At 44.4% G+C, this 25,615-nt stretch overlaps 1 protein-coding gene across 1 annotated transcript in view; it reads left to right on the top strand.

The window, feature by feature from the left end:
- Positions 1-25,615, top strand: part of LOC135514648 (interleukin-1 receptor accessory protein-like) — a 45,422-nt gene that overhangs the window by 3,522 nt on the left and 16,285 nt on the right. Inside the window, 2 exon segments of the mRNA XM_064938118.1 lie at positions 24,246-24,534; positions 24,808-25,003. Of these exon segments, the coding sequence (XP_064794190.1) occupies positions 24,246-24,534; positions 24,808-25,003 (485 nt within the window).

Genomic DNA, 25,615 nt, shown 5'->3' with positions numbered 1-25,615 from the left:
AATGATTCTGATTTTAATTAGCCTTCTTACCTAATGAAAGCCTATAGCCAACCTAACAAAACAATATCTTTACATTCAATATGGTTTAGATAATAGAATAGTTTAGGCCTAATTACAACTTAAACTATTCCCAGAATCAAATATAGGCTGCAAAAATACGCTGCATTTATTTTGTAGGCTACTCAAATTACTACCCGCACCGGTTTACACTTTGTATGGCCTGCATATGTCTGAATTAATGTAATAATTAACTGAATTATGGAAAACAAATAGGCCTATCTGCTTGCACTTTGTGTAGGCTGTGTATCCATCTTCCTCTTTGTTGACCTTCCAAACTGGGGATTTCACTCGCGCAGCACCTGTTTCCCTTATCATAATATCCTTTTCTTTTTATTTATCCGGTTTTCTACGATAGCCATTTTCGCGTGAGCTAGGCTATCCAGGAAAAGTGATCTTGGCAATGTGTCAGACTCACGGATTGAAATAATGTTTTCATTCCATCCGCCAGCTGATTCACCTCGGAGGAACCATGGGTATCCAACTCGATGCAGGACTAGCTTGAGGTTGACTTGACATTGGGAATTCGAGAATAGGTTCACAGGCCCGTTCTGTTTCTGGTTGAATGAGCACATTCTCTGGCTGAATCTCAAACCGAACACTTGGCCTCTAAGCCTTTTATTGAGTGTCCACTCACTGTTGTGTTCGATAGTGAGCACTTGAGTTTGCAAGTGTTTTGGCCAAAATAATAATTTAGACAATTAAAAAAAAAATGTTTTAATTTATTTTATTTAACCTTCATTTAAACAGGGACTCACATTGAGATTAAAAATATATTTTAAAAGAGAGCCCTGTACACATTACAATAAAAACAGAATATTAAAACATACACATTGTCGTGTCTTTGGCTATGCCAGATTAAGTGATATGACATGCTATTCTATAAAATCCTTTCTCTGTAATTAATATTACCTGATTGAGCGAATCATGTAAATGTAATTAACTAGAAAGTCGGGGCACCACGAACGAATATTTATAGAGCTTTTATCTTCAGAATAAACTCTTAAAGACCTAGTAATATTTTACATCAATAGCAGTCAATATTAATCATCACCTTATTTCAGTCTCATCTGAAAGTTGAAAAAAATCTTCACGAACCCTGGCTAACAAAAGTTTAATTGTTTATTTACTAAATACCTAACTAATCACACAGTTACATATCCACAGAATGAATCATACCTTTGATTACAAATTATATCATGAAGGAATACGTCCCTAGTGGGCGGAACAGATATGACAGCTGGTTACACAAAGAAAAGGGTCTGGGTTTGAGTGAAAGAGCGGGAAGACTGAGGAACAAAGGGAGAAGTGATGTCTCTATCGTAAATACAGTATCTGATGCATTCTAAATTACCACTCATTTGGAAAATGAAAATGCAATAAATATTTACTCTGAGCTGCTCTTCGGTAGGTTGGTGGTAGATGGAAGGCTGTGTTGCCCAAACGAGTCCTTTGTCTTTTGAAGAATGTCTCTGGTGGTAAATTGGATACGTTGTAGTAACGTCGTTGTGTGGAAGACTGGATACTCTGTCTGTTCTTTCCTTGTCCAAGTTTGCATCTGCTGTTGCTAACTCAACGGCTAGGAGGTGTCACTTCTGTAGTGAATAAGAGTTCAAAGTTCATACCATTCGCAACCAAAGCTCACGCTGAGGTTGGCTTAGTTCTGTAGTTGACATGTTAGTCCTTTTAACGTATGGACCGTCGTCCCCTCACATTCTCGGAACAGGAGGTTACATTTTCGTCAAGTCTTTATATAGTGGAGCGAGAAGGGTGTGTTTGAAAAGTTATATAACCCATGTCTCTTCACAGGAGCGGGCCACTGATTGAGCAGAGCCCTAACCTTATGAAAACCCAAATCTCTCATTCAGAAGATAAAATTACATTTAATCTCTTCACCAATAATTTTATATTCAAACATTTAAATTGAACAACAATTCCATGTGAATCCGATAACTACAATGTGCAGACTTTATGTCATCCTATCATTGATGAGAATGTCTCAGATGACAACAGAACTGCCATCATATTCATTAAGTACTGCATATTCATTAAGCACCGCATATGTTCAATTGGTCGGATTATCAGAATATAGTTAATTTCCCCCCACCTTCTGATGTTCCCAGAATCTCTATGTTAACCAAAGGATTTTCAAATGTCACATCAGTAGGGTAGAGAGAGGAAAAAGAGGGGAGAGGTATTTATGACTGTCATAAACATACCCCCAGGCCAACGACATGACAGTCCCCCATGTTAGGTTCAATCTTGCGATTAACCTGCATGTTGCAAACCAACATAAAAATTACTGTGGGTTGTCCTGGTTGTGGACGATCGTTGTGGTCACCATCTGGTGGTCGACCCAGGTAGGGATTCTGGGAATGAAGTCCGCTCCATGGCTGGACAGCAGATGTCCAGTTGGTGATCGCTGTTGCAGTCCCCCCTCTGGTGTGGTCGACCCGGGTAGTGTATCTGCACTTGAAGAAGTCCACTCCATGGCTCGGCAGCGGATGTCCAGATTGGGATCGCCGTTGCAGTTCCCCCTCTGGTGGTTGACCTGGGTAGGGTGTCTGCAAATGAAGAAGTCCGCTCCATGGCCCGGATTGGGATCGCCGTTCCGGACCCGTCGTCTGGTCGTCCAGACTGGAAGATCTGGGCAGTAACTTAGGCAGATGTTAACAACGCACACACACTCATGAAATATATCATTACATTTCCTCCCAAATGAGGGGCGTTGAGGCACTAACTGATGGTTGTATGTGGAAGTTGTTTATGGCTCTCACTTTCTACATGCCGAAGAAAATGAAACAAAATGAATGAAAAACAAACAAAACAAAATATAGTTATGCCACCTTAATCATCTAATTGGACTGTATTCTATCTACGTCCATGGTCTTGGCAAAATGACCCTATCATGGCATTGTCTAATGTCATATCTAGGGCTTTCCTAATTTTCGGGGTGTTGCTTAGGTTACTATCCTAAGTTCATAACTACTTGATAAGTCTACAGCTGTAAAGCACTAGTTTTGGGCAGTCTACAGGGATGACCTATGGACTTCTGAGAAGAAAACTGGTGAGTGCTGTGGACTTAAAGGCCTCAAAATAAAATGTTCAACTTTACTAAGGCTGGTATTTTGCTCGGACCCTTAAGTGATCCTAGCATAAATCCTAATTGGATGTTCCGTTGTACACGTGCGCTTGCATAAGCATAAACGCACGTGTCAAGGGAAGGAAACCAAGTATCCTGGCAGATTACAACTTGTTCAGAATTAGTCTGATGTAGTCAGGTAATTTCCAGGTCAATGCCTGGAGGTCAGTTAGAATTGATGTCGAGGGAGTCTGTAGTGGTTTTACTACCAGTCACTGTCTTCCACTATTGTAGTGGCGGTAGGTATGAAGAAGTCTACTTCATAGCTATGTTATCCACGGAGGAGCTAACCTCATGACGGAAGTACTCTTTAAGTATTAGACCAGTCGTACGTGGTGTGATCGTGGTTCATGACTTCTAATAACTTTACTCCTGAACGGAGGGTTCTATTTATTAGTGGCGTGAGTTAACCATTGGAAGAGTGCAATGGAGATTCCCTTCTCCGTGTTGCACTCTGAGTGACTCCTATGTTGCTATTATCAATAGCAATTTAACTTGTGAGGTTACTAATCCTCTTACTGAGTGTTGCTGGACTGACTGTGGTATTGGTAGGGGCAAAAAAACTAAACATGGATGTTCCTAAATCTGTGGCGACTGAAGGGTTTTCTAGTGTTATCCATTCTTGTGAACAGGTTTGGTAACTTATTATTCTTATCTTAATTAATTAAGTTACATATGGAGAGAGTTTCTGTCAGGTTGCTTTTTAAATAAATAAAAGAGAATGCAGCTCTCTTATACAGACTACAATGATGAGTCCTAAAATTGTCCCCTGTGATAAAACGTATTGCTGAATGGTAGACTGTGTCCAAGGGTTTTAAAACAGAGGTTGCTGCATGCATGTAAACAATGTCACCAAAATCCAATATAGGGATAAGCGTTGCTTGAACAATCTTTCTCCTATTTTTAATACTAAGGCATGATTTATTTAGATATAAAAAACAACCTTGGATCTTAGCTTCTTAGTCATATTTGTTATATGTGTTACGAAGGATAACTTGTCATCAATCCAGACACCCAGGTACTTATATTGAGAAACAAGCTCCATTTAAAGTGTGAATATGCAGGTCCTCAGATAATGTGCATATTTATATCCAAAAATCTCAGTTTACATTGCCGCATTACGTGCAGTAATGTTCTGATTCCAAAACATCCGGTGATTTTGCAGAAATACTCATAATAAACATTGATAAAAGATGCAAGTGTTATTCACAGAATTAAAGATAGACTTATCCTCTATTCAACCGCTGCGTCAGATTTCAAAAAAACTTTACGGAAAAGCATCATCTGAGAACGGCGCTCACAACCCAAAACAGCCAGAGGAATATCCGCCATTTTGGCGTCAACAGAAGCTAGAAAAAAACACTATAAATATTCACTTACCTTTGGTCTTCATCAGAAGGCACTCCCAGGAATCCCAGTTTGACAATAAATGACTGATTTGTTCCATAAACTTTCGTAAAGCCCATCATTTAGCCACTTGTTGTTAGCGTGTTCAGCCCAGTAATCTTCATGAGGCGCAAACACTTCCGCCAGACAAAAACTCAAAGTTCCTTTACAGTCCATAGAAAAAAGTCCAATGATGTATGCAATCAATCTTTAGCATGTTTTTAACATAAATCATCAATAAGGTTCCAACCGGAGAATTTCATTGTCTGAAGAAAAGCATTGGAACGAGAGCAAACTCTGTCGGGAGCGCGCTTCATGAGACCGAGGCTCTCTGCCAGACCACTCACTCAGAGCTATTATGAGCCCCTCCTTTATAGAAGAATCCTCAAACCAGTTTCAAAAGACGGTGACATCTAGTGGAAGCCGCAGGAAGTGCTTCCTCATTCATATCTCACTAGGATTTCAATAGGCACTTTTGAAAATCGATTTCTCACTTCCTGTTTGGAATCTTTCTCAGGTTTTTGCCTGCCATATGAGTTCTGTTATACTCCCAGACATCATTCAAACAGTTTTAGAAACTTCATTGTTTTATATCCAATACTATATATAATAATATGCATATATTAGCATCTGGGACAGGGTAGGAGGCAGTTCAGGCTGGGCACGCTATTTATCCAAAAGTGAAAATGCTGCCCCCTATCCCAAAAAGGTTTTAAACAGCTTGGAAAATTCCAGAAACTGATGTCATGGCTTTAGAAGCATCTGATAGGCTAACTGACATAATTTGAGTCAATTGGAGGTGTACCTATGGATGTATTTCAAGGCCTACCTTCAAACTCAGTGCCTCTTTCCTTGACATCATGGGAGAATCAAAAGAAATCAGCCAAGACCCTCAGCAATTTTTTTTTAGATTTCCACAAGTCTGGTTCATCCTTGGGAGCAATTTCCAAACGCCTGAAGGTACCATGTTCATCTGTACAAACAATAGTATGCAAGTATAAACACCATGTGACCACGCAGCCTTCATAGCCCTCAGGAAGGAGGTACAAAATATCTATATCCACAGTAAAACGAGTCCTATACTGACATAATCTGAAAGGCCGCACAGCAAGGAAGAAGCCACTGCTCCAAAACCGCCATATAACAGCCAGTCTATGGTTTGAATCTGCACATGGGGACAAAGATCGTGCTTTTTGGAGAAATGTCCTCTGGTCTGATGAAACAAAAATAGAACTGTTTGGCCATAATGACCATCGTTATGTTTGCTGGAAAAAGGGGGAGGCTTGCAAGCCAAAGAAAATCATCCCAACCGTGAAGCACGGGGGTGGCAGCATCATGTTGTGGGGGTGCTTTGCTGCAGGAGGGACTGGTGCACTTCACAAAATAGATGGCATCATGAGAAAGGCTCTGATCAGGCCCTACACCCAAACAAGGGCACTGCGTTCATCCACCTCTGGCCTGCTCGCCTCCCTACCACTGAGGAAGTACAGTTCCCGCTCAGCCCAGTCAAAACTGTTCGCTGCTCTGGCCCCCCAATGGTGGAACAAACTCCCTCACGACGCCAGGACAGCGGAGGCAATCACCACCTTCCGGAGACACCTGAAACCCCACCTCTTCAAGGAATACCTAGGATAGGATAAAGTAATCCTTCTCACACCCCCCCTTAAATGATTTAGATGCACTATTGTAAAGTGGCTGTTCCACTGATGTCAGAAGGTGAATTCACCAATTTGTAAGTCGCTCTGGATAAGAGCGTCTGCTAAATGACTTAAATGTAAATGTTAAATGTAAAGGACACATGTGGATATATTGAAGCAACATCTCAAGACATCAGTCAGGAGGTTAAAGCTTGGTTGCAAATGGGTCTACCAAATGGACATTGACCCCAAGCATACTTCCAAAGTAGTGGCAAAATGGCTTAAGGACAAGAATGTCAAGGCATTGGAGTGGCCATCACAAAGCCCTGACCTCAATCCTATAGAACATTTGTGGGTAGAACTGAAAAAGCGCGTGCGAGCAAGGAGGCCTACAAACCTGACTCAGTTACACAATCTCTGTCAGGAGGAATGGGCCAAAATTCATCCAACTTATTGTGGGAAGCTTGTGGAAGGCTACCTGAAACAGTTGACCCAAGTTAAACAATTTAAAGGCAATGCTATCAAATACTAATTGACTGTATGTAAACTTCTGACCCAATGGGAATGTGATGAAAGAAATTAAAGCTGAAAGAAATCATTCTCTCTACTATTATTCTGACATTTCACATTCTTAAAATAAAGTGGTGATCCTAACTGACCTAAGACAGGGAATTTGTCTTGGATTAAATGTCAGGAATTGTGAAAAACTGAGTTTAATGTATTTGGCTAAGGTGTATGTAAACTTTCGACTTCAACGGTTTATAGACCTTTTCTCGCATCTCTGGTAGATAATGTTTTGTTTGAGGCCTTGCTCACAATTCATTCTGTGACAGCACAATGATCAAACGATATACTCTATGTGAGGTTCTTGATCATATCTTTGATCATGACACTGGTGAGGAGGAGAGAGTCCTTGTTAAACTTTGACACAAGGTAGTCTGTGACAAATAGTACAATATGTTTCATATGAGTATTTGTTATAGTCAAAATTGTCCATACATTATGCTTTTTTTAAAACTAAAAAACAAGTTGTATGAGCTCAGGTCAATAATGGGGAGGTCATTTTGGACCGGGAACACAGAATTAATTAACATGAGATGGACACAAAAGAAGGGTCAATTACTTTTTCATTGGCAAGATTAACAAATTTAGGGATGACATGCCAGCAACAAATGCTGACACTACACATCCAAGTGTATCTGACAAAATTATGAAAGACGAGAATTGTACTTTTTAGTTCCGCAATGTCAGTGTGGAAGGGTTGAAGAAATTACTGTTGTCTATCAACAATGACAAGCCACCAGGGTCTGACAATTTGGATGGAAAATTATGAGGACAATAGCGGATTATATTGCTACTCCTATTTGACATATTCAATTTAAGCCTACTAGAAAGTGTGTGCGCTCTGGTCTGGAGGGAAGCTAAAGTATTTCCGCCACCCAAGAATAGTAAAGCCCCGCTTACTGGCTCAAATAGCCAACCAATCAGCCTGTTACCAACCCTTAGTATACTTCTGGAAAAAAATTGTTTGACCAGATACAATGCTATTTCACAACACTTTCAGCATGCATATAGGGAAGGACACTCAACAAGCATGGCAATTCCACAAATGACTGATGATTGGCTGAGAGAAATTGATGACAAAATTATTATAGGGTCTTGTTAGACTTCAGTGCAGCTTTTGACATTATCGATCATAGTCTGCTGCTGGGAAAACACGTGTTATGGCTTTACACCCCTTGCTATAATGTGGATAAAGAGTTACTTGTCTAACAGAACACAGAGGGTGTTCTTTAATGGAAGCCTCTCAAACATAATCCAGGTAGAAGCAGGAATTCCCCAGGGTAGCTGTTTAGACCCCTTGCTTTTTTCAATTTTTACTAACGACATCGTTGAGCAAGGCCTGTGTGTCTATGTATGCAGATGATTCAACACTATACATGTCAGCTACTACAGCAATGGAAATGACTGCAAAACATTTGTTTCAGAATGGGTAGAAAGGAATAAATTAGTCCTAAATATTTGCGAAACTAAAAGCATTGTATTTGGGACAAATCATTCACTAAACCCTAAACCTCAACTACATCTCGTAAAGAATAATGTGGAAATTGAGCAAGTTGGGGTGACTAAACTGCTTTGGGTAACCGTGGATTGTAAACTGATACAACAATAGCTAGGATGGAGAGAAGTCCATCCATAATAAAGCGCTGCTCTGCCTTCTTAACAACACTATCAACAAGTCAGGTCCTACAGGCCCTGGTTTTGTCGCAACAGAACTTCTGTTCAGTCGTGTGGTCAGGTGCCAAAAGTGGGACTTGGGAAAATTGCAGTTGGCTGGACCTTAAAAGTACACGGAGAGCTAACATTAATGACATGCATGTCAATCTCTCATGGCTCAAAGTGTAAGAGAGAAATTTAGTTTAAAAAAACTGATAAAAATACAGCTTATGGAACAGCGGGGACTGTGAAGCAGCACAAACAGCCACAGACACACGCATACACACACACGATAACATACGCACTATACACTCACGTACATAGGAATTTTGTACTGTAGATATGTGGTGAAGTAGGGGCCTGAGGGCACATCTGTGAATGTATTGAAATGTTTTTAAAATGGTATAAACTGCCTTGATTTTGCTGGACCCAGGAAGAGTAGCTGCTGCCTTGGAACAAATATAGCTGTAATCGCTGCCAAAGGTTATTCTAACATGTATTAACTCAGGGGTTTTTATTTATTTTTTTAATATTTATTCCACTTTTGACATTAAAGTGTTTTGTGTAGATCGCTGACCAAAAAATTACAATTACAGCAGTTTTAATCGCACTTTTAAGACAACAAAATGTAGAAAATGTCAAGGGGTGTGAATACTTTCTGAAGGTACTGTATGTGAATTGTGAATAATGTAAAAGCATGATGTCAAAAGCCTCACGAGCAGACCATTATTTTAGAATTTTGTTATGTATAGGCTCCATGGCTAATTGATGCATAGGATAAGAAATACACCCGACACATTGCTGTTCAAAACAATTCAAAGTTTATTTGTCACTTGTGCCGAATACAACAGGTGTAGGTAAACCTTACAGTTAAATGCTTACTTTCAGGCTCTAACCAATTGTGCAAAAAAGGTATTAGGTGAACAATAGGTAGGTAAGGAAATAAAACAGTAAAAAGACGGGCTATATACAGTAGCGAGGCTACATACAGACACCAATTAGTCAGGCTGATTGAGGTAGCATGTACATGTAGATATGTTTAAAGTGACTATGCATATATGATGAACAGAGAGGAGGAGGGCGGGTGGTGGGTGGGACACAATGCAGATAACCCGGTTAGCCAACGTGCGGGAGCACTGGTTGGTCGGCCCAATTGAGGTAGTTTGTACATGAATATATAGTTAAAGTGACTGCATATATGATAAACAAAGAGTAGCAGCAGCGTAAAAATAGGGTTAGGGGGGGTTGGGAGGGGGCACACAATGCAAATTTTCCGGGTAGCCATTTGATTACCTGTTCAGGAGTCTTATGGCTTGGGGGTAAAACTGTTGAGAAGCCTTTTTGTCCTAGACTTGGCACTCCGGTACCGCTTGCCATGTGGTAGTAGAGAGAAAAGTCTATGACTGGGGTGGCTGGGGTCTTTAACAATTTTTAGGACCTTTCTCTAACACCGCCTGGTGTCAGTAATGTACCTTCTGCAGTGCCTTGCGGTCAGAGGCCGAGTAATTGCCGTTCCAGGCAGTGATGCTCTCGATGTTGCAGCTGTAGAACCTTTTGAGGATCTCAGGACCAATGCCAAATCTTTTTAGTTTCTTGAGGGGGAATAGGCTTTGTCGTGCCCTCTTCACGACTGTCTTGATGTGTTTGTACCATTCTAGTTTGTTGTTGATGTGGACACCAAGGAACTTGAAGCTCTCAACTTGCTTCACTACAGCCTCACTACAGCTTCACTACTACTTTAGTCTTGGTTGAAACAGCTTTTGTTACAGTAGGCCTAGGTTTAGTGTGAGGGTAGCCTACTGAGGGCTTATTTTTTAATCACATGAAACTGAAAAGAAGCAACTTCAATGTTTCTAAATAGGGCATAAGCTCATCTCTCGTTTCATGATGGGCATATGGACATATAGCCTATGTGAGGGTTTTTATGCTCATACAAAATAACAGGAGCTGGCTAAAATAATGTACAGATAAAAAGGGATTTTTGCTGATCCCAAACATTTATATTTTAATCTTGACTACTTGGTGAATGCCTTGGGCAGGATAAACAAAACAGCCTTTATTTAAAGGAGGGGCGGCTATGTTTGTTTTTTAATCAAATTAAACTAAATGGGGAAAAAACATGTTTTCTATGTTTCTAAATATGAGGTTTAGGGGCACAAAAAGCACATCTCTCTTGTTCCATGCACAGGGATACTGGTCCAGGTCCATGTTGACTCCATGTGCCAAGTTTGCTGGATGTTCTTTGGTAGGTGGACCATTCTTGATACACATGAGAAACTGTTGAGTGTGAAAAACCCAGCAGCATTGCAGTTCTTGACACACTCAAACCAGTGCATCTATTACCATACCCCATTCAAAGGCACTTAAATATTTTGTCTTGCCCATTCACCCTCTGAATGGCACACATGCACAGTCCATGTCTTAATTGTCTCAAGGCTTTAAAATCCTCCCCTTCATTTTAAGATGAAACATTTGAATGAAGTATAGGGTTTTTATAATAAGTATTTTACATTTATCAGCCTTACAGTATTCAATGCTCCTGATAAGTCGTTATTTCATTGGGGTGGGAATAGAGAATCAAGACAACAACAAACGTTGCCGCTGTCAAGTTTCAAGTTTTTTTAGTGGTATGTACGGGATACACATGGTATACACTACTGGTCAAAAGTTTTAGAACACCTACTCATTCAAAGTTTTTCTTAATTTTTTGACTATTTTCTACATTGTGGAATAATAGTGAAGACATCAAAACTACGAAATATCACATATGGAATCATGTATTAACCAAAAAAGGGTTTAACAGATATATTTTATATTTGAGATTCTTCAAATAGCCACTCTTTGCCTTGATGGCAGCTTGTCACAACATTGGCTGAAATGCATTAAAAAGGAAAGAAATTCCACAAATTAACGTTGAACAAAACACCTGTTAATTTAAATACATTCCAGGTGACTACCTCATGAAGTTGTTGGAGATAATGCCAAGAGTGTTTAAAGCTGTCATCAAGACAAAGTGTAAAATATAAAATATATTTAGATTTGTTTAACACTTTTTTGTTTACTACATGACTCCATATGTGTTATTTCATAGTTTTGATGTCTTCACTTCTATTCTACATGGTAGAAAATAGTAACAAAAAATAAACACCCTTAAATGAGTAGGTGTTTTAAAACTTTTGACCTGTATTGTACACCGTCCAATGAAATGCTAACTTGCAGGTTCCTTCTCGACAATGCAACAACAACAAGAAATAATAAAAGATTAGAATACGAACATAAAGTAAATGGCTCAGCAGAATAGTATAATGCAGGAAGGCTAAATTGATATAGTCCAATATTTACACGTGTTTTGGGGAAGGGGGGATTCATAGGCAAGAGTTTAAATTGTGCAGTATTTAGCAATAACAGTAAGAGTCTGGTAGCAGCAGTTGTGATATGTTTCTAGCACGAATGTATATGCATGTGTTTGGGGGTGTGTGGATGTGTGTATGTCTGTATGGGTGTGTAGGGCTGTGGCAGTCATGAGATTTTGTCAGCCGGTGATTGTCAAGCAAATAACTGCCGGTCTCACAGTAATTGACCGTTAATTAACATAAACATGTTTCGCATCTCCTGGCTTCCACAAGCCAATGATGCAGACCTTTGGATATCTACATTTTAAAAAGTCTAATACATCAATTTAATATGGCCTACACCACAGTGGTGGGCCGTCAGGGCCAGCAAGGCCTTCTCTGCTGGCCTAAACATTATCAGAATATAATTTAAAAAAATATATATTTTCCCACAAATATGTATTAAATTATTCCCCAGAGTAAGAGTTACACTCTTCATTTCATAGCGTTCCTCTTGGTTGCACTGCTTCCAGCCCCAGGTTGAGATTTGGAGGGCTGGTCTTTATGTTAGATATTTTATCCAATCATATTCAGCCATCATGTGTTGCCAGGGGTCTAAAATCTGCCCTCAGGCCTTCAGAATCAACAGTGCGGGCGCTTGTAGCTTAAAGTGAATGGAAATTAAAATTTAGTGTCAACCAATCAGCTTTAGAGTTGGCTATTGTACGCCTGCTGGCTGGCTCCAGTGTTACACAGGAGCCAGCTAGCAGGCGTAGTGCGTGCACGTCTTTTGATTGGATTACCAATATTGAGAGGCAGGTCCTATATGGGCAGGTCTCAGAACTAGGAAACTGAAATTGATAAACAAATTAATTTGCGTACTACTAAGCTGTTTTTTCAACCCACAATGGCGGAAGGAGAAGATATCGATTTGGTCGAGGATATAATTACAACGCCATTCTCTTTTCAAGAAAAGTTATACATTGTCAGGAGAGGTAGACGCCGACGCTACAAAGCCTGTCACAGGCGGGAAAGGGGTTCGTTCGCCACTTTCAATTATGGGCGCTATCAATGACTCACAGGCTCCGAGAAGCACTGCAAACTGTACTGCTGGGAATGCCTATTATTTGCAAGTGATCGATTTGGTGTTTGGAGCCACACTGGCTTTGCAAACCTGAGTTGTCTAACCAAGGCAGCAACGAGACACCAAAGTACGGCTGGGCACTTACAAGCAATGGTGCTTTTGAAAACTTTTGGGGACACCCGAGTGGATCTACAGCTCAACGAACAAGCGCGCAGGGCAACGAAGCTGCACAATGAAAAGGTATTGTACTCTTCCCCTGCAATTCTCTGAATAAAAATGTAAATTTCAAGGTGACGCAACGCCTGGTTATACTGCGTTTCTGTCTAAATGTATAGTGTCTAGAGCCATGGCATCATAATGATGGTAATAAGAGGTGGATTAATTCGGGTGGGACTGTGTAGGACTTCACTGAATGCCCAGGCCCCAGAACCACGGCACACTACTGCTACACCATCACACTAAATCCATTATTTACTGTAGACGGGTCTAACAAAAACATGATATGAAGAAAATGTAGTCTATTTCAGAATAACAGAATAGCATACTCTGATTTGTCCTTATGTTAGGCCCTGATATGGCTGTGGGCTAAACTAGTTAATTTAGCAGACAAGATTTGCTTAGAATTCCATGACATTATGTTTATTATTTCACAGTATGAAGAATACAATTGAACATAGCTTAATAAAATAGAAAGGATATTTTCTCCAAACGATTTCAAAGGAAATGTGCACATGCTGCTATTCTGTGTTAAGCATTTAACAAAGAAACTGGTCCTCCTATATGCTTAATTTATAGTTCTTTATTAAACTTCAGTTGTGAAACAAACGTTGGGCTATGTATTTGATTTTTAACACATTCTAAGGCTGAGTGATGGACTCTTAATGATGATTTTTTTAAAGTCTCAAGCTGCACACACTTCATCAGTCTCTCATTCCCAATTTGACCAGCACTTGATAATATTCTCACCAGGCCTCGAATTTCCCAGCGGAGTCCCCCTTGTGTGACCATAATGTCCCCTTTAAAAAATCCATCTTTTTTTGCAGCCAAAGTGGCCGCTGTGCCCTTGGGCTGAATATAATAATTATAATTCCCTTCTTCCAGCTGCCGTGCTCTAAAGCACCTCTCACTCACATGGCTCTCTAAGATGTAGCCAATGCCCTTAGCATTTTAGCTAAGAAATAGGCTACAAGTGAATGAAGACAGACACATCAGGGAAGAAACTGTGTGCGTCCCTCTTAACAAATTCCGAGGTGCATATTGAAGATGTTAGAACTGTCCACATATAGCCTACTTTTCCTCAGCCAACAAGATGACTAGGCCTAACGAACAGCAAAAGCACTAGCCTATGTCTATCTAAACTCAGCAAAAAACATCCTCTCACTGTCAACTGCATTTATTTTCAGCAAACTTAACATGTGTAAATATATGTATGAACATAAGATTCAACAACTGAGACATAAACTATTGTAAAGTGGCTGTTCCACTGGATGTCAGAAGGTGAATTCACCAATTTGTAAGTCGCTCTGGATAAGAGCGTCTGCTAAATGACTTAAATGTAAATGTAAATAAACTGAACAGGTTCCACAGACATGTGACTAACAGAAATTTAATAATGTGTCCCTGAACAAAGGGGGGGTCAAAATCAAAAGTAACAGTCAGTATCTGGTGTGGCCACCAGCTGCATCTCCACCTCATGGACTGCACCAGATTTGCCATTTCTTGCTGTGAGATGTTACCCCAGTCTTCCACCAAGGCACCTGCAAGTTCCCAGACATTTCTGGGGGGAATGGCCCTAGCCCTCCCCCTCCGATCCAACAGGTCCCAGATGTTCTCAATGGGATTGAGATCCGGGCGCTTCACTGGCAATGGCAAAACATTGACATTCCTGTTTTGCAGAAAATCACGCACAGAACGATCAGTATGGCTGGTGGCATTGTCATACTGGAGGGTCATGTTAGGTTGGGCCTGCAGGAAGGGTAGCACATGAGGGAGGAGGATGTCTTACCTGTAACGCACAGCATTGAGATTGCCTGCAATGACAACAAGCTCAGTCCGATGATGCTGTGACACACTGCCCCAGACCATGACGGACCCTCCACCTTCAAGTCGATCCCACTCCAGAGTACAGGCCTCGGTGTAACGCTCATTCCTTCGACGATAAACGCGAATCCGACCATCACGCCATGTAAGACAAAACCGTGACTCGTCAGTGAAGAGCACTTTTTGCCAGTCCTGTCTGGTCCAGCAATGGTGGGTTTGTGCCCATAGGTGACATTTTTGCCGGTGATGTCTGGTGAAGACCTACATTACAACAGGCCTACAAGCCCTCAGTCCAGCCTCTCAGCCTATTGAGGACAGTCTGAGCACTGATGGAGGGATTGTGCATTCCTGGTGTAACTCGGGCAATTGTTGCTGCCATCCTGTACCTGTCCCGCAGGTGTGATGTTCGGATGTACTGATCCTGTGCAGGTGTTGTTACATGTGGTCTGCCACTGTGAGGACGATCAGCTGTCCGTCCTGTCTCCTTGTAGCGCTGTCTTAGGCGTCTTATCGTGCGTAATTGCAATTTATTTCCCTGGCCACATCTGCAGTCCTCATGCCTCCTTGTAGCATGCCTAAGACATTTTCACACATGAGCAGGGACCCTGGGCATCTTTATTTTTCAGAGTCAGTAGAAAGGCCTCTTTAGTGTCCTCAGTTTTCATAACTGTGACCTTAATTGCCTACCATCTGTAAACTGTTAGTGTCTTAACGACCGTTGCACAGGTGCATGTTCATTAATTGTTTATGGTTCATTGAACAAGCATGGGCAACATTGTTTAAACCCTTTACAATGAATATCGGTGAAGTTATTTTGATTTCTACGAATGATCTTTGAAAGACAGGGTCCTGAAAAAGGGCCGTTTCATTTTTTGCTGAGTTGACTATCCCCCATAGTACAAAAGTTGACCTATGCTACTGGTCAACTTGTCCTGTGTGTAACGGTTTTCTTGACTTGAAGGAGAGGCGGACCAAAATGCAGCGTGGTTTCTATTCATGGTTCTTTTAATGAAAAAAACTATACATGAACAGACTAACAAAAACAAGAAACGTGAAAACCTAAAACAGCCCTATCTGGTGCAAACAGAGACAGGAACAATCACCCACAAACACACAGTGAAACCCAGGCTACCTAAGTATGATTCTCAATCAGAGACAACTAATGACACCTGCCTCTGATTGAGAACCATACTAGGCCGAAACATAGAAATACCCAATTCATAGAAAAACAGACTGCCCACCCCAACTCACGCCCTGACCATACTAAATAATAACAAAACAAAGGAAATAACGGTCAGAACGTGACAGTACCCCCCCAAAGGTGCGGACTCTGGACTCCCTATAGGGGAGGGTCTGGGTGGGCGTCTGTCCGCGGTGGCGGCTCTGGCGCAGGACGCGGACCCCACTTCACCAACGTCTTAGTCCGCCTTCTTGTCCGCTTCCGTGGCCTCCTAACCACGGTGACCCTACTAAATGACCCCACTGGACAGAGGGGCGGAAGCTCTGTACAGAGGGGCGGAAGCTCTGGGCTGAGGGGCGGAAGCTCTGGGCTGAGGGGCGGAAGCTCTGGGCTGAGGGGCGGAAGCTCTGGGCTGAGGGGCGGAAGCTCTGGGCTGAGGGGCGGAAGCTCTGGGCTGAGGGGCGGAAGCTCTGGGCTGAGGGACGGAAGCTCTGGGCTGAGGGGCGGAAGCTCTGGGCTGACTGGCGGCCCCTTGCAGACTGGCGGCACTGGCGGCCCCTTGCAGACTGGCGGCACTGGCGGCCCCTTGCAGACTGGCGGCACTGGCGGCCCCTTGCAGACTGGCGGCACTGGCGGCCCCTTGCAGACTGGCGGCACTGGCGGGGGCAGACGGGTAGCTCAGATGGCGCTGGGCAGACGGGAAGCTCCGGCAACGCTGGAGAGGAAGGCTCTGGCAGCGCCGAACAGGCGGGAGACTCCGGCAGCGCTGTAGAGGAGGAAGGCTCCGGCAGCGCTGGACAGGCGAAGCGCACTGTAGGCCTGATGCGTGGTGCTGGCACCTTGCAGACTGGCGGCACTGGCGGCCCCTTGCAGACTGGCGGCACTGGCGGGGGCAGACGGGTAGCTCAGATGGCGCTGGGCAGACGGGAAGCTCCGGCAACGCTGGAGAGGAAGGCTCTGGCAGCGCCGAACAGGCGGGAGACTCCGGCAGCGCTGTAGAGGAGGAAGGCTCCGGCAGCGCTGGACAGGCGAAGCGCACTGTAGGCCTGATGCGTGGTGCTGGCACTGGTGGTACTGGGCCGAGGACACGCACAGGAAGCCTGGTGCAGGGAGCTGCCACCGGAGGGCTGGTGTGTGGAGGTGGTACTGGATAGACCGGATCGTGCAGGCGCACTGGAGCTCTTGAGCACCGAGCCTGCCCAACCTTACCCGGTTGAATGCTCCTGGTCGCCCTGCCAGTGCGGCGAGGTGGAATAGCCCGCACTGGACTATGCAGGCGAACCGGGGACACCGCGCGCAAGGCTGGTGCCATATAAGCCAGCCCAAGGAGACGCACTGGGGACCAGATGCGTAGAGCCGGCTTCATGGCATTTGGCTCGATGCTCACTCTAGCCCGGCCGATACGCGGAGCTCTAGCCTCTCTAGCCCCCCGGTAAGCACAGGAAGTTGGTGTAGGTCTCCTACCTGGCGTCGCCATACTCCCTGTGAGCTCCCCCCAATACATTTTTGGGGCTGACTCCCGGGCTTCCTTGCCAACCGTGTTCCCTCATATCGCCGGCTCCTTTCTCCGGTTGCCTCTGCTCTCCTAAGTGCCTCCACCTGTTCCCATGGGAGGCGATCTCTTCCAGCCAGTATTTCCTCCCAAGTGTAACAACCCTTGCCATCCAAAAAGTCTTCCCATGTCCATTCCTCCTTTCGCTGCTCCTGCTGCCGCTGCCTGTCACCACGCCGCTTGGTCCTGTTGTGGTGGGTGATTCTGTAACGGTTTTCTTGACTTGAAGGAGAGGCGGACCAACATGCAGCATGGTTTCTATTCATGGTTGTTTAATGAAGAAAACTATACATGAACAGACTAACAAAAACAAGAAACGTGAAAACCTAAAACAGCCCTATCTGGTACAGAGACAGGAACAATCACCCACAATCACACAGTGAAACCCAGGCTACCTAAGTATGATTCTCAATCAGAGACAACTAATGACACCTGCCTCTGATTGAGAACCATACTAGGCCGAAACATAGAAATACCCAAATCATAGAAAAATAAACATAGACTTCCCACCTCAACTCACGCCCTGACCATACTAAATAATAACAAAACAAAGGAAATAACGGTCAGAACGTGACACTGTGCAAGAAAAAAAACATGTTCCAAAATGCAATCAATTAGCGGGAAAACACTGTTCTCCAAAGTGAAGACAAATGCGATTATGCATGTAATGCTTTATTAAAAATCTGCATTTTTATGGTGAAAATGATCTTCCCCAATTGTGAAACTCACGTGCAGCCTATGTATACCTGTTAGGCTCTACACCAGTTATAAAGCGGATTAATGTGCTTAGATTTCAGGAATTATTTGGTCACTTTAGTTGTGATACAACCCATATCAAAACGTATGGGCTAGGCTACATGAGGTGTGTGTCACGCCCTGGTCTATATTTATTATGTTTATCTTCATTTATTGGGTCAGGCCAGGGTGTGACATGGGTTTATTTGTGGTGTGTTTCGTCTTGGGGTTGTGTGGGGTGTATAGCATAGTCATTGGCTGCCTGAGGCGGTTCTCAATCAGAGTCAGGTGATTATCGTTGTCTCTGATTGGGAACCATATTTAGGTAGCCATATTCTTTGTGTGTTTCGTGGGTGATTGTCCTTAGTGTCCTTGTTCCTGTCTCTGTTAGTTTACACTACTATAGGCTGTTTCGGTTTTCGTTACGTTCTTTTTGTTTTGTAGTATTTGTATTGATTCGTGTTTTACGTTTTTATTAAACATGGATCGCAATCTACACGCTGCATTTTGGTCCGACTCTCCTTCGCCTACAGAAAACCGTTACAGTGTGCGACTATGATTTGAAAAATTCACACAAAAAAGGCTTGCGCTGTTCCTTGCCTTACTGCACAAGCTGGGCATTATTCACGAGGGATAAAACATAATCCACAAGTGATAAATAATATTGTCACCCATCAGACTAATGTTAATTTAATATTGTCTTTTATATAATATGTGTGAAATTTGTTTTGATTTAGAATGGACCATTATCATGCACCTGTCTTGGAACAGGGGCAGGATAAAAAATACGTAATCTATGCACTTAAATAGCAAATGGAGGACGCTTTTCCCGTGGTTCATTTTCATGCCAGCCAGGTAGGCTATACTCCTGTTGTAAAGCGAAGCAATGTGCTTAATATTATGAGAATTTGAGAATTGATAAGTAGTACATCTAGCCTATAGAAAGCTGATGGGATCCTCCTCTTTCTAATAGAATCCATAAAATCTCTGTTTTCTCGCACAATTGCATAGCCTATAGAAATGTTACGCAACATGAGCTTATGGGATCTCATGAAGCGTTTGATTAGATTTTCGATCACATTTCCATTGCTCAGAGTGATTAGAGGGACAATAGAGTGCTGAGTACCAGGCAGTTTGGTCACACGGAATTTGACTGCCATCATGACTTGTGACCGCCGGTGTGGCATTAATATGGTCACCATAAGTGTCACAGTCACCATAAGGTCTCCATATGTGTGTGTGTGTTAAGGTGCGGATTAAAGGGAAGCACACCCGCAAGTTGCCCTGTGACACCAGCCTACCAGATGAGCTAAATAACTTCTATGTTTGCTCTTGAAGGCAAGCAACACTGAAGCATGCATCACAGCATCAGCTGGTCTGGACAACTGTGTGATTACGCTCTCTGTAGATGATGTGAGTAAGACCTTTAAACAGGTCAACATTCACAATGCCACAGGGCCTGACAGTTGCCAGGACTTGTACTCCAAGCATGCGCTGACCAACTGGCAAGTGTCTTCACTGACATTTTCAACCTGTCCCTGTGCCCAAGAACACTAAGGTAACCTGCCTAAATATCTTCCGACCCGTAGCACTCCTGTAGCCATGAAGTGCTTTGAAAGGCTGGTCATGGCTCACATCAACACAATTTTCCCAGAAACCCTAGACCCACTCAAATTTGCATACCGCCCCAACAGATCCACAGATGATGCAATCTCTATTGCAGTCCACAGTAGTTTTTGGAGAGGACCTGGGGTGGCGTTCTGAATTTCTTCAGCAGCCTTAGGAAGTAGAGATGTGTGCCCTCTTGACAAGAGTGGTGTTGTTGGTCCATGACAAGTCCTCGGTGATGTGGACGCCAAGGAACATAAAACTGCTGACTCTCTACTGCAGTCCATTTGGATCCTCCTCAATTAACAATACTGGCTTAAGGGAGAGGTTGTTGTCCTGGCACCACAATGCCAGTTCACTTACCTCCTCTCTACAATGCCAGTTCACTTACCTCCTCTCTATTTACATTTACATTTAAGTCATTTAGCAGACGCTCTTATCCAGAGCGACTTACAAATTGGTGAATTCACCTTCTGACATCCAGTGGAGCAGCCACTTTACAATAGTGCATCTAAATCATTAAGGGGGGGTGGTGAGAAGGATTACTTATCCTATCCTAGGTATTCCTTGAAGAGGTGGGGTTTCAGGTGTCTCCGGAAGGTGGTGATTGACTCCGCTGTCCTGGCGTCGTGAGGGAGTTTGTTCCACCATTGGGGGGCCAGAGCAGCGAACAGTTTTGACTGGGCTGAGCGGGAACTGTACTTCCTCAATGGTAGGGAGGCGAGCAGGCCAGAGGTGGATGAACGCAGTGCCCTTGCTTGGGTGTAGGGCCTGATCAGAGCCTGGAGGTACTGCGGTGCCGTTCCCCTCACAGCTCCGTAGGCAAGCACCATGGTCTTGTAGCGGATGCGAGCTTCAACTGGAAGCCAGTGGAGAGAGCGGAGGAGCGGGGTGACGTGAGAGAACTTGGGAAGGTTGAACACCAGACGGGCTGCGGCGTTCTGGATGAGTTGTAGGGGTTTAATGGCACAGGCAGGGAGCCCAGCCAACAGCGAGTTGCAGTAATCCAGACGGGAGATGACAAGTGCCTGGATTAGGACCTGCGCCGCTTCCTGTGTGAGGCAGGGTCGTACTCTGCGGATGTTGTAGAGCATGAACCTACAGGAACGGGCCACCGCCATGATGTTGGTTGAGAACGACAGGGTGTTGTCCAGGATCACGCCAAGGTTCTTAGCGCTCTGGGAGGAGGACACAATGGAGTTGTCAACCGTGATGGCGAGATCATGGAACGGGCAGTCCTTCCCCGGGAGGAAGAGCAGCTCCGTCTTGCCGAGGTTCAGCTTGAGGTGGTGATCCGTCATCCACACTGATATGTCTGCCAGACATGCAGAGATGCGATTCGCCACCTGGTCATCAGAAGGGGGAAAGGAGAAGATTAATTGTGTGTCGTCTGCATAGCAATGATAGGAGAGACCATGTGAGGTTATGACAGAGCCAAGTGACTTGGTGTATAGCGAGAATAGGAGAGGGCCTAGAACAGAGCCCTGGGGGACACCAGTGGTGAGAGCGCGTGGCGAGGAGACAGATTCTCGCCACGCCACCTGGTAGGAGCGACCTGTCAGGTAGGACGCAATCCAAGCGTGGGCCGCGCCGGAGATGCCCAACTCGGAGAGGGTGGAGAGGAGGATCTGATGGTTCACAGTATCGAAGGCAGCCGATAGGTCTAGAAGGATGAGAGCAGAGGAGAGAGAGTTAGCTTTAGCAGTGCGGAGCGCCTCCGTGATACAGAGAAGAGCAGTCTCAGTTGAATGACTAGTCTTGAAACCTGACTGATTTGGATCAAGAAGGTTATTCTGAGAGAGATAGCGGGAGAGCTGGCCAAGGACGGCACGTTCAAGAGTTTTGGAGAGAAAAGAAAGAAGGGATACTGGTCTGTAGTTGTTGACATCGGAGGGATCGAGTGTAGGTTTTTTCAGAAGGGGTGCAACTCTCGCTCTCTTGAAGACGGAAGGGACGTAGCCAGCGGTCAGGGATGAGTTGATGAGCGAGGTGAGGTAAGGGAGAAGGTCCCCGGAAATGGTCTGGAGAAGAGAGGAGGGGATAGGGTCAAGCGGGCAGGTTGTTGGGCGGCCGGCCGTCACAAGAAGCGAGATTTCATCTGGAGAGAGAGGGGAGAAAGAGGTCAGAGCACAGGGTAGGGCAGTGTGAGCAGAACCAGCGGTGTCATTTGACTTAGCAAACGAGGATCGGATGTCGTCGACCTTCTTTTCAAAATGGTTGACGAAGTCATCTGCAGAGAGGGAGGAGGGGGGGAGGGGGAGGAGGATTCAGGAGGGAGGAGAAGGTGGCAAAGAGCTTCCTAGGGTTAGAGGCAGATGCTTGGAATTTAGAGTGGTAGAAAGTGGCTTTAGCAGCAGAGACAGAGGAGGAAAATGTAGAGAGGAGGGAGTGAAAGGATGCCAGGTCCGCAGGGAGGCGAGTTTTCCTCCATTTCCGCTCGGCTGCCCGGAGCTCTGTTCTGTGAGCTCGCAATGAGTCATCGAGCCACGGAGCGGGAGGGGAGGACCGAGCCGGCCTGGAGGATAGGGGACATAGAGAGTCAAAGGATGCAGAAAGGGAAGAGAGGAGGGTTGAGGAGGCAGAATCAGGAGAAAGGTTGGAGAAGGTATGAGCAGAGGGAAGAGATGATAGGATGGAAGAGGAGAGAGTAGCGGGGGAGAGAGAGCGAAGGTTGGGACGGCGCGATACCATCCGAGTAGGGGCAGTGTGGGAAGTGTTGGATGAGAGCGAGAGGGAAAAGGATACAAGGTAGTGGTCGGAGACTTGGAGGGGAGTTGCAATGAGGTTAGTGGAAGAACAGCATCTAGTAAAGATGAGGTCGAGCGTATTGCCTGCCTTGTGAGTAGGGGGGAAGGTGAGAGGGTGAGGTCAAAAGAGGAGAGGAGTGGAAAGAAGGAGGCAGAGAGGAATGAGTCAAAGGTAGACGTGGGGAGGTTAAAGTCGCCCAGGACTGTGAGAGGTGAGCCGTCCTCAGGAAAGGAGCTTATCAAGGCATCAAGCTCATTGATGAACTCTCCGAGGGAACCTGGAGGGCGATAAATGATAAGGATGTTAAGCTTGAAAGGGCTGGTAACTGTGACAGCATGGAATTCAAAGGAGGCGATAGATAGATGGGTAAGGGGAGAGAGAGAGAATGACCACTTGGGAGAGATGAGGATCCCGGTGCCACCACCCCGCTGACCAGAAGCTCTCGGGGTGTGCGAGAACACGTGGGCGGACGAAGAGAGAGCAGTAGGAGTAGCAGTGTTATCTGTGGTGATCCATGTTTCCGTCAGTGCCAGGAAGTCGAGGGACTGGAGGGGGGCATAGGCTGAGATGAACTCTGCCTTGTTGGCCGCAGATCGGCAGTTCCAGAGGCTACCGGAGACCAGGAACTCTATAGGCTGCCTCGTCGTTGTTGGTTATCAGGCTTACAACCCTGGTGTCGTCAGCAAACTTGATGATGGAGTTTGTGTCGTGCAAAGACACACAGTTGTGGGTGAACAGGAAGTATAGCAGAGGGCTGATTACACAACCTTGGGGGACCTCTGTGTTAAGTGTCAGTGTGGAGGAGGTGTTGCCAATCCTCACAGCCTGTGGTCTGCCCTTCATGATGTCAAGGATCCAGTTGCAGAGGGTGTGGTCCAGACCTAGGACTCTGAGCTTGGTGTCAAACTTGGAGGAAACAATAGTGTTGAATGCTAAACTGTAGTCAATGAAGAGATGAGATCTCACATAGATGTTCCTCTTGTCCAGATGTGTTACAGCCGTGTGAATATGAATATGAAAATGGCATCTTCCATGGATCTGTTGGAGCATCTGATATCAATGTAATATCAGCTAAATCACTGGTTTATTCTTGTGGGACAAGCTTATTTTAGCTCGCAGGTGCATGTCTTCTCCCGTTAGTATCGTTTAAGAAGGTGCGTATAGACCTCTGCAAACGGAAACTTGCAGGTGTTTTTTTTAATAGTCAGATTAATACTCTGTGTGAATCTGACAGGGGAATTACCGTCAAACTGTCGTGCAGCCCAGCATAGCCCCCCTACCTCCACCCCTTTACAGAAACATATGATGAGGACTACAGTAGTACAGGCCCCCCAATATCAGCAGAGTGCCCCACATCTCACTCCTTCTCCCTATTCCACTTCTCCAAGCCCAATGTTCCTAAATACAACATGTGAAGTGGGGTACAATGTAAGAGAGAGAGAGGAGAGAGAGGGAGAGAGAGAGAGAGAGAGAGAGAGAGAGAAGTGTGGTTTTGTCTGTCTAGAGTAATCCCTCTATCCCTCTCAGTGATCCAGTGCCATGACTGGGGCGAGTCAGACGATGGAGCCGTGAGGGTGATGGAGGGGGAGGCATGCTGGCTTCTCTGCCCTCTCTTCTCCCACCCCACTGTCTACAACTATAGCTCGGCCCAGGCAGCAGGCCTCAACCTGGTGTGGTACCACGTGGCTGCAGGTCAGGACCTGGAACAACCCATTGACTTCCACCACCCCGACCAGAGGTTCAGCAAGGAGAGGGAGAGGCTGTGGCTGCAGCCCACCACCACGCAGGACGCAGGCCAGTACATCTGCATGCTGAGGTAGGATGGAGACTGGGCTCAGTAGTGCCATGAAAACCTGTCTATGAGCAGATGTTTGTATAAAAAATGTGTCATTCTTTTAATCTTTTGAACCCATCATCATTATCTGCCAGACGGTCAGAAAGTGCGTCATATCCTGAGCCAAAACCTCCTGACCTACAGTATCTTTTTGTTTTGTTTTAAATGACAAAGTCACAGTTTGTCTGATTTAACATGGTGTGTGTGTGTGTGTGTGTGTGTGTGTGTGTGTGTGTGTGTGCTTTCCCCTCTCAGAAACAGGACATCGTGTGCCAAGATTGCCATGCGTCTAGAGGTGTTGCCAAGTGGACAAGACCCCAACTGTGAGGTGATGGCTGCTGTACCTCCCACCCCAGTCATCGTGCCCATACAGGAGGGCAGGACCCTAACCTGCCCTGACCTGGAGCACATCAAGCTGCCTAACACCAGCCACTCTGTCACCTGGTACCATGTAAGATGACCCTCGGTCTGTCTGTGTACAATTAATTTAATTTACCATATGGGAGAATGGCTAGTACTGTTACTTGGATGCTGTACATAATATAAATAGCAGCTAAGAAAGTGTATTACTTGATACAATTTAAAAAATAGATTCCTTATTAAAAAGCAGTGCGATCATCAGTATACCCCATTGTTGTCAGATTGTATACTAGGTTGTAAACATGTTTTTGGTTATAATTTGGGCCTGGCACCACAATTACATCTACCTATCAGTTTTGAGAGTTGTTAGTGTTTTGGTATATTAATATTAGTATTTTCAAGAAGTTTAAACACTGTAACAGATTGCTGTATTTTTCTTTCTACAGTAAATCATACAGTAATGTGCTGCTATATCAGTTTACAATATGTTACTGCAGACCTCAAGGCATTCTGGTCTAGCAAATTACTGCATTTGTTAGCTGTAAAATGAACAACAAATATTCAGCTAAGATACCTAAATAGTACATTTACAGTAAGTTCCTTTATTTTCAAAATTGAAGCACATGTTGTGCCATTTCAAGACTGATTTATAAAGTTTAACTGGTTTCATCACAGTTTTTCGTTAAGTTTTAGAACCTTCTAA

The sequence above is a fragment of the Oncorhynchus masou genome, chromosome 26 (genome assembly GCF_036934945.1).
Source record: "Oncorhynchus masou masou isolate Uvic2021 chromosome 26, UVic_Omas_1.1, whole genome shotgun sequence".
Classification (NCBI taxonomy): Eukaryota; Metazoa; Chordata; class Actinopteri; order Salmoniformes; family Salmonidae; genus Oncorhynchus; species Oncorhynchus masou.
The sequence above is the reverse complement of the archived record's forward strand: the minus strand, read 5'-3'. Positions and strand labels throughout refer to the sequence as shown.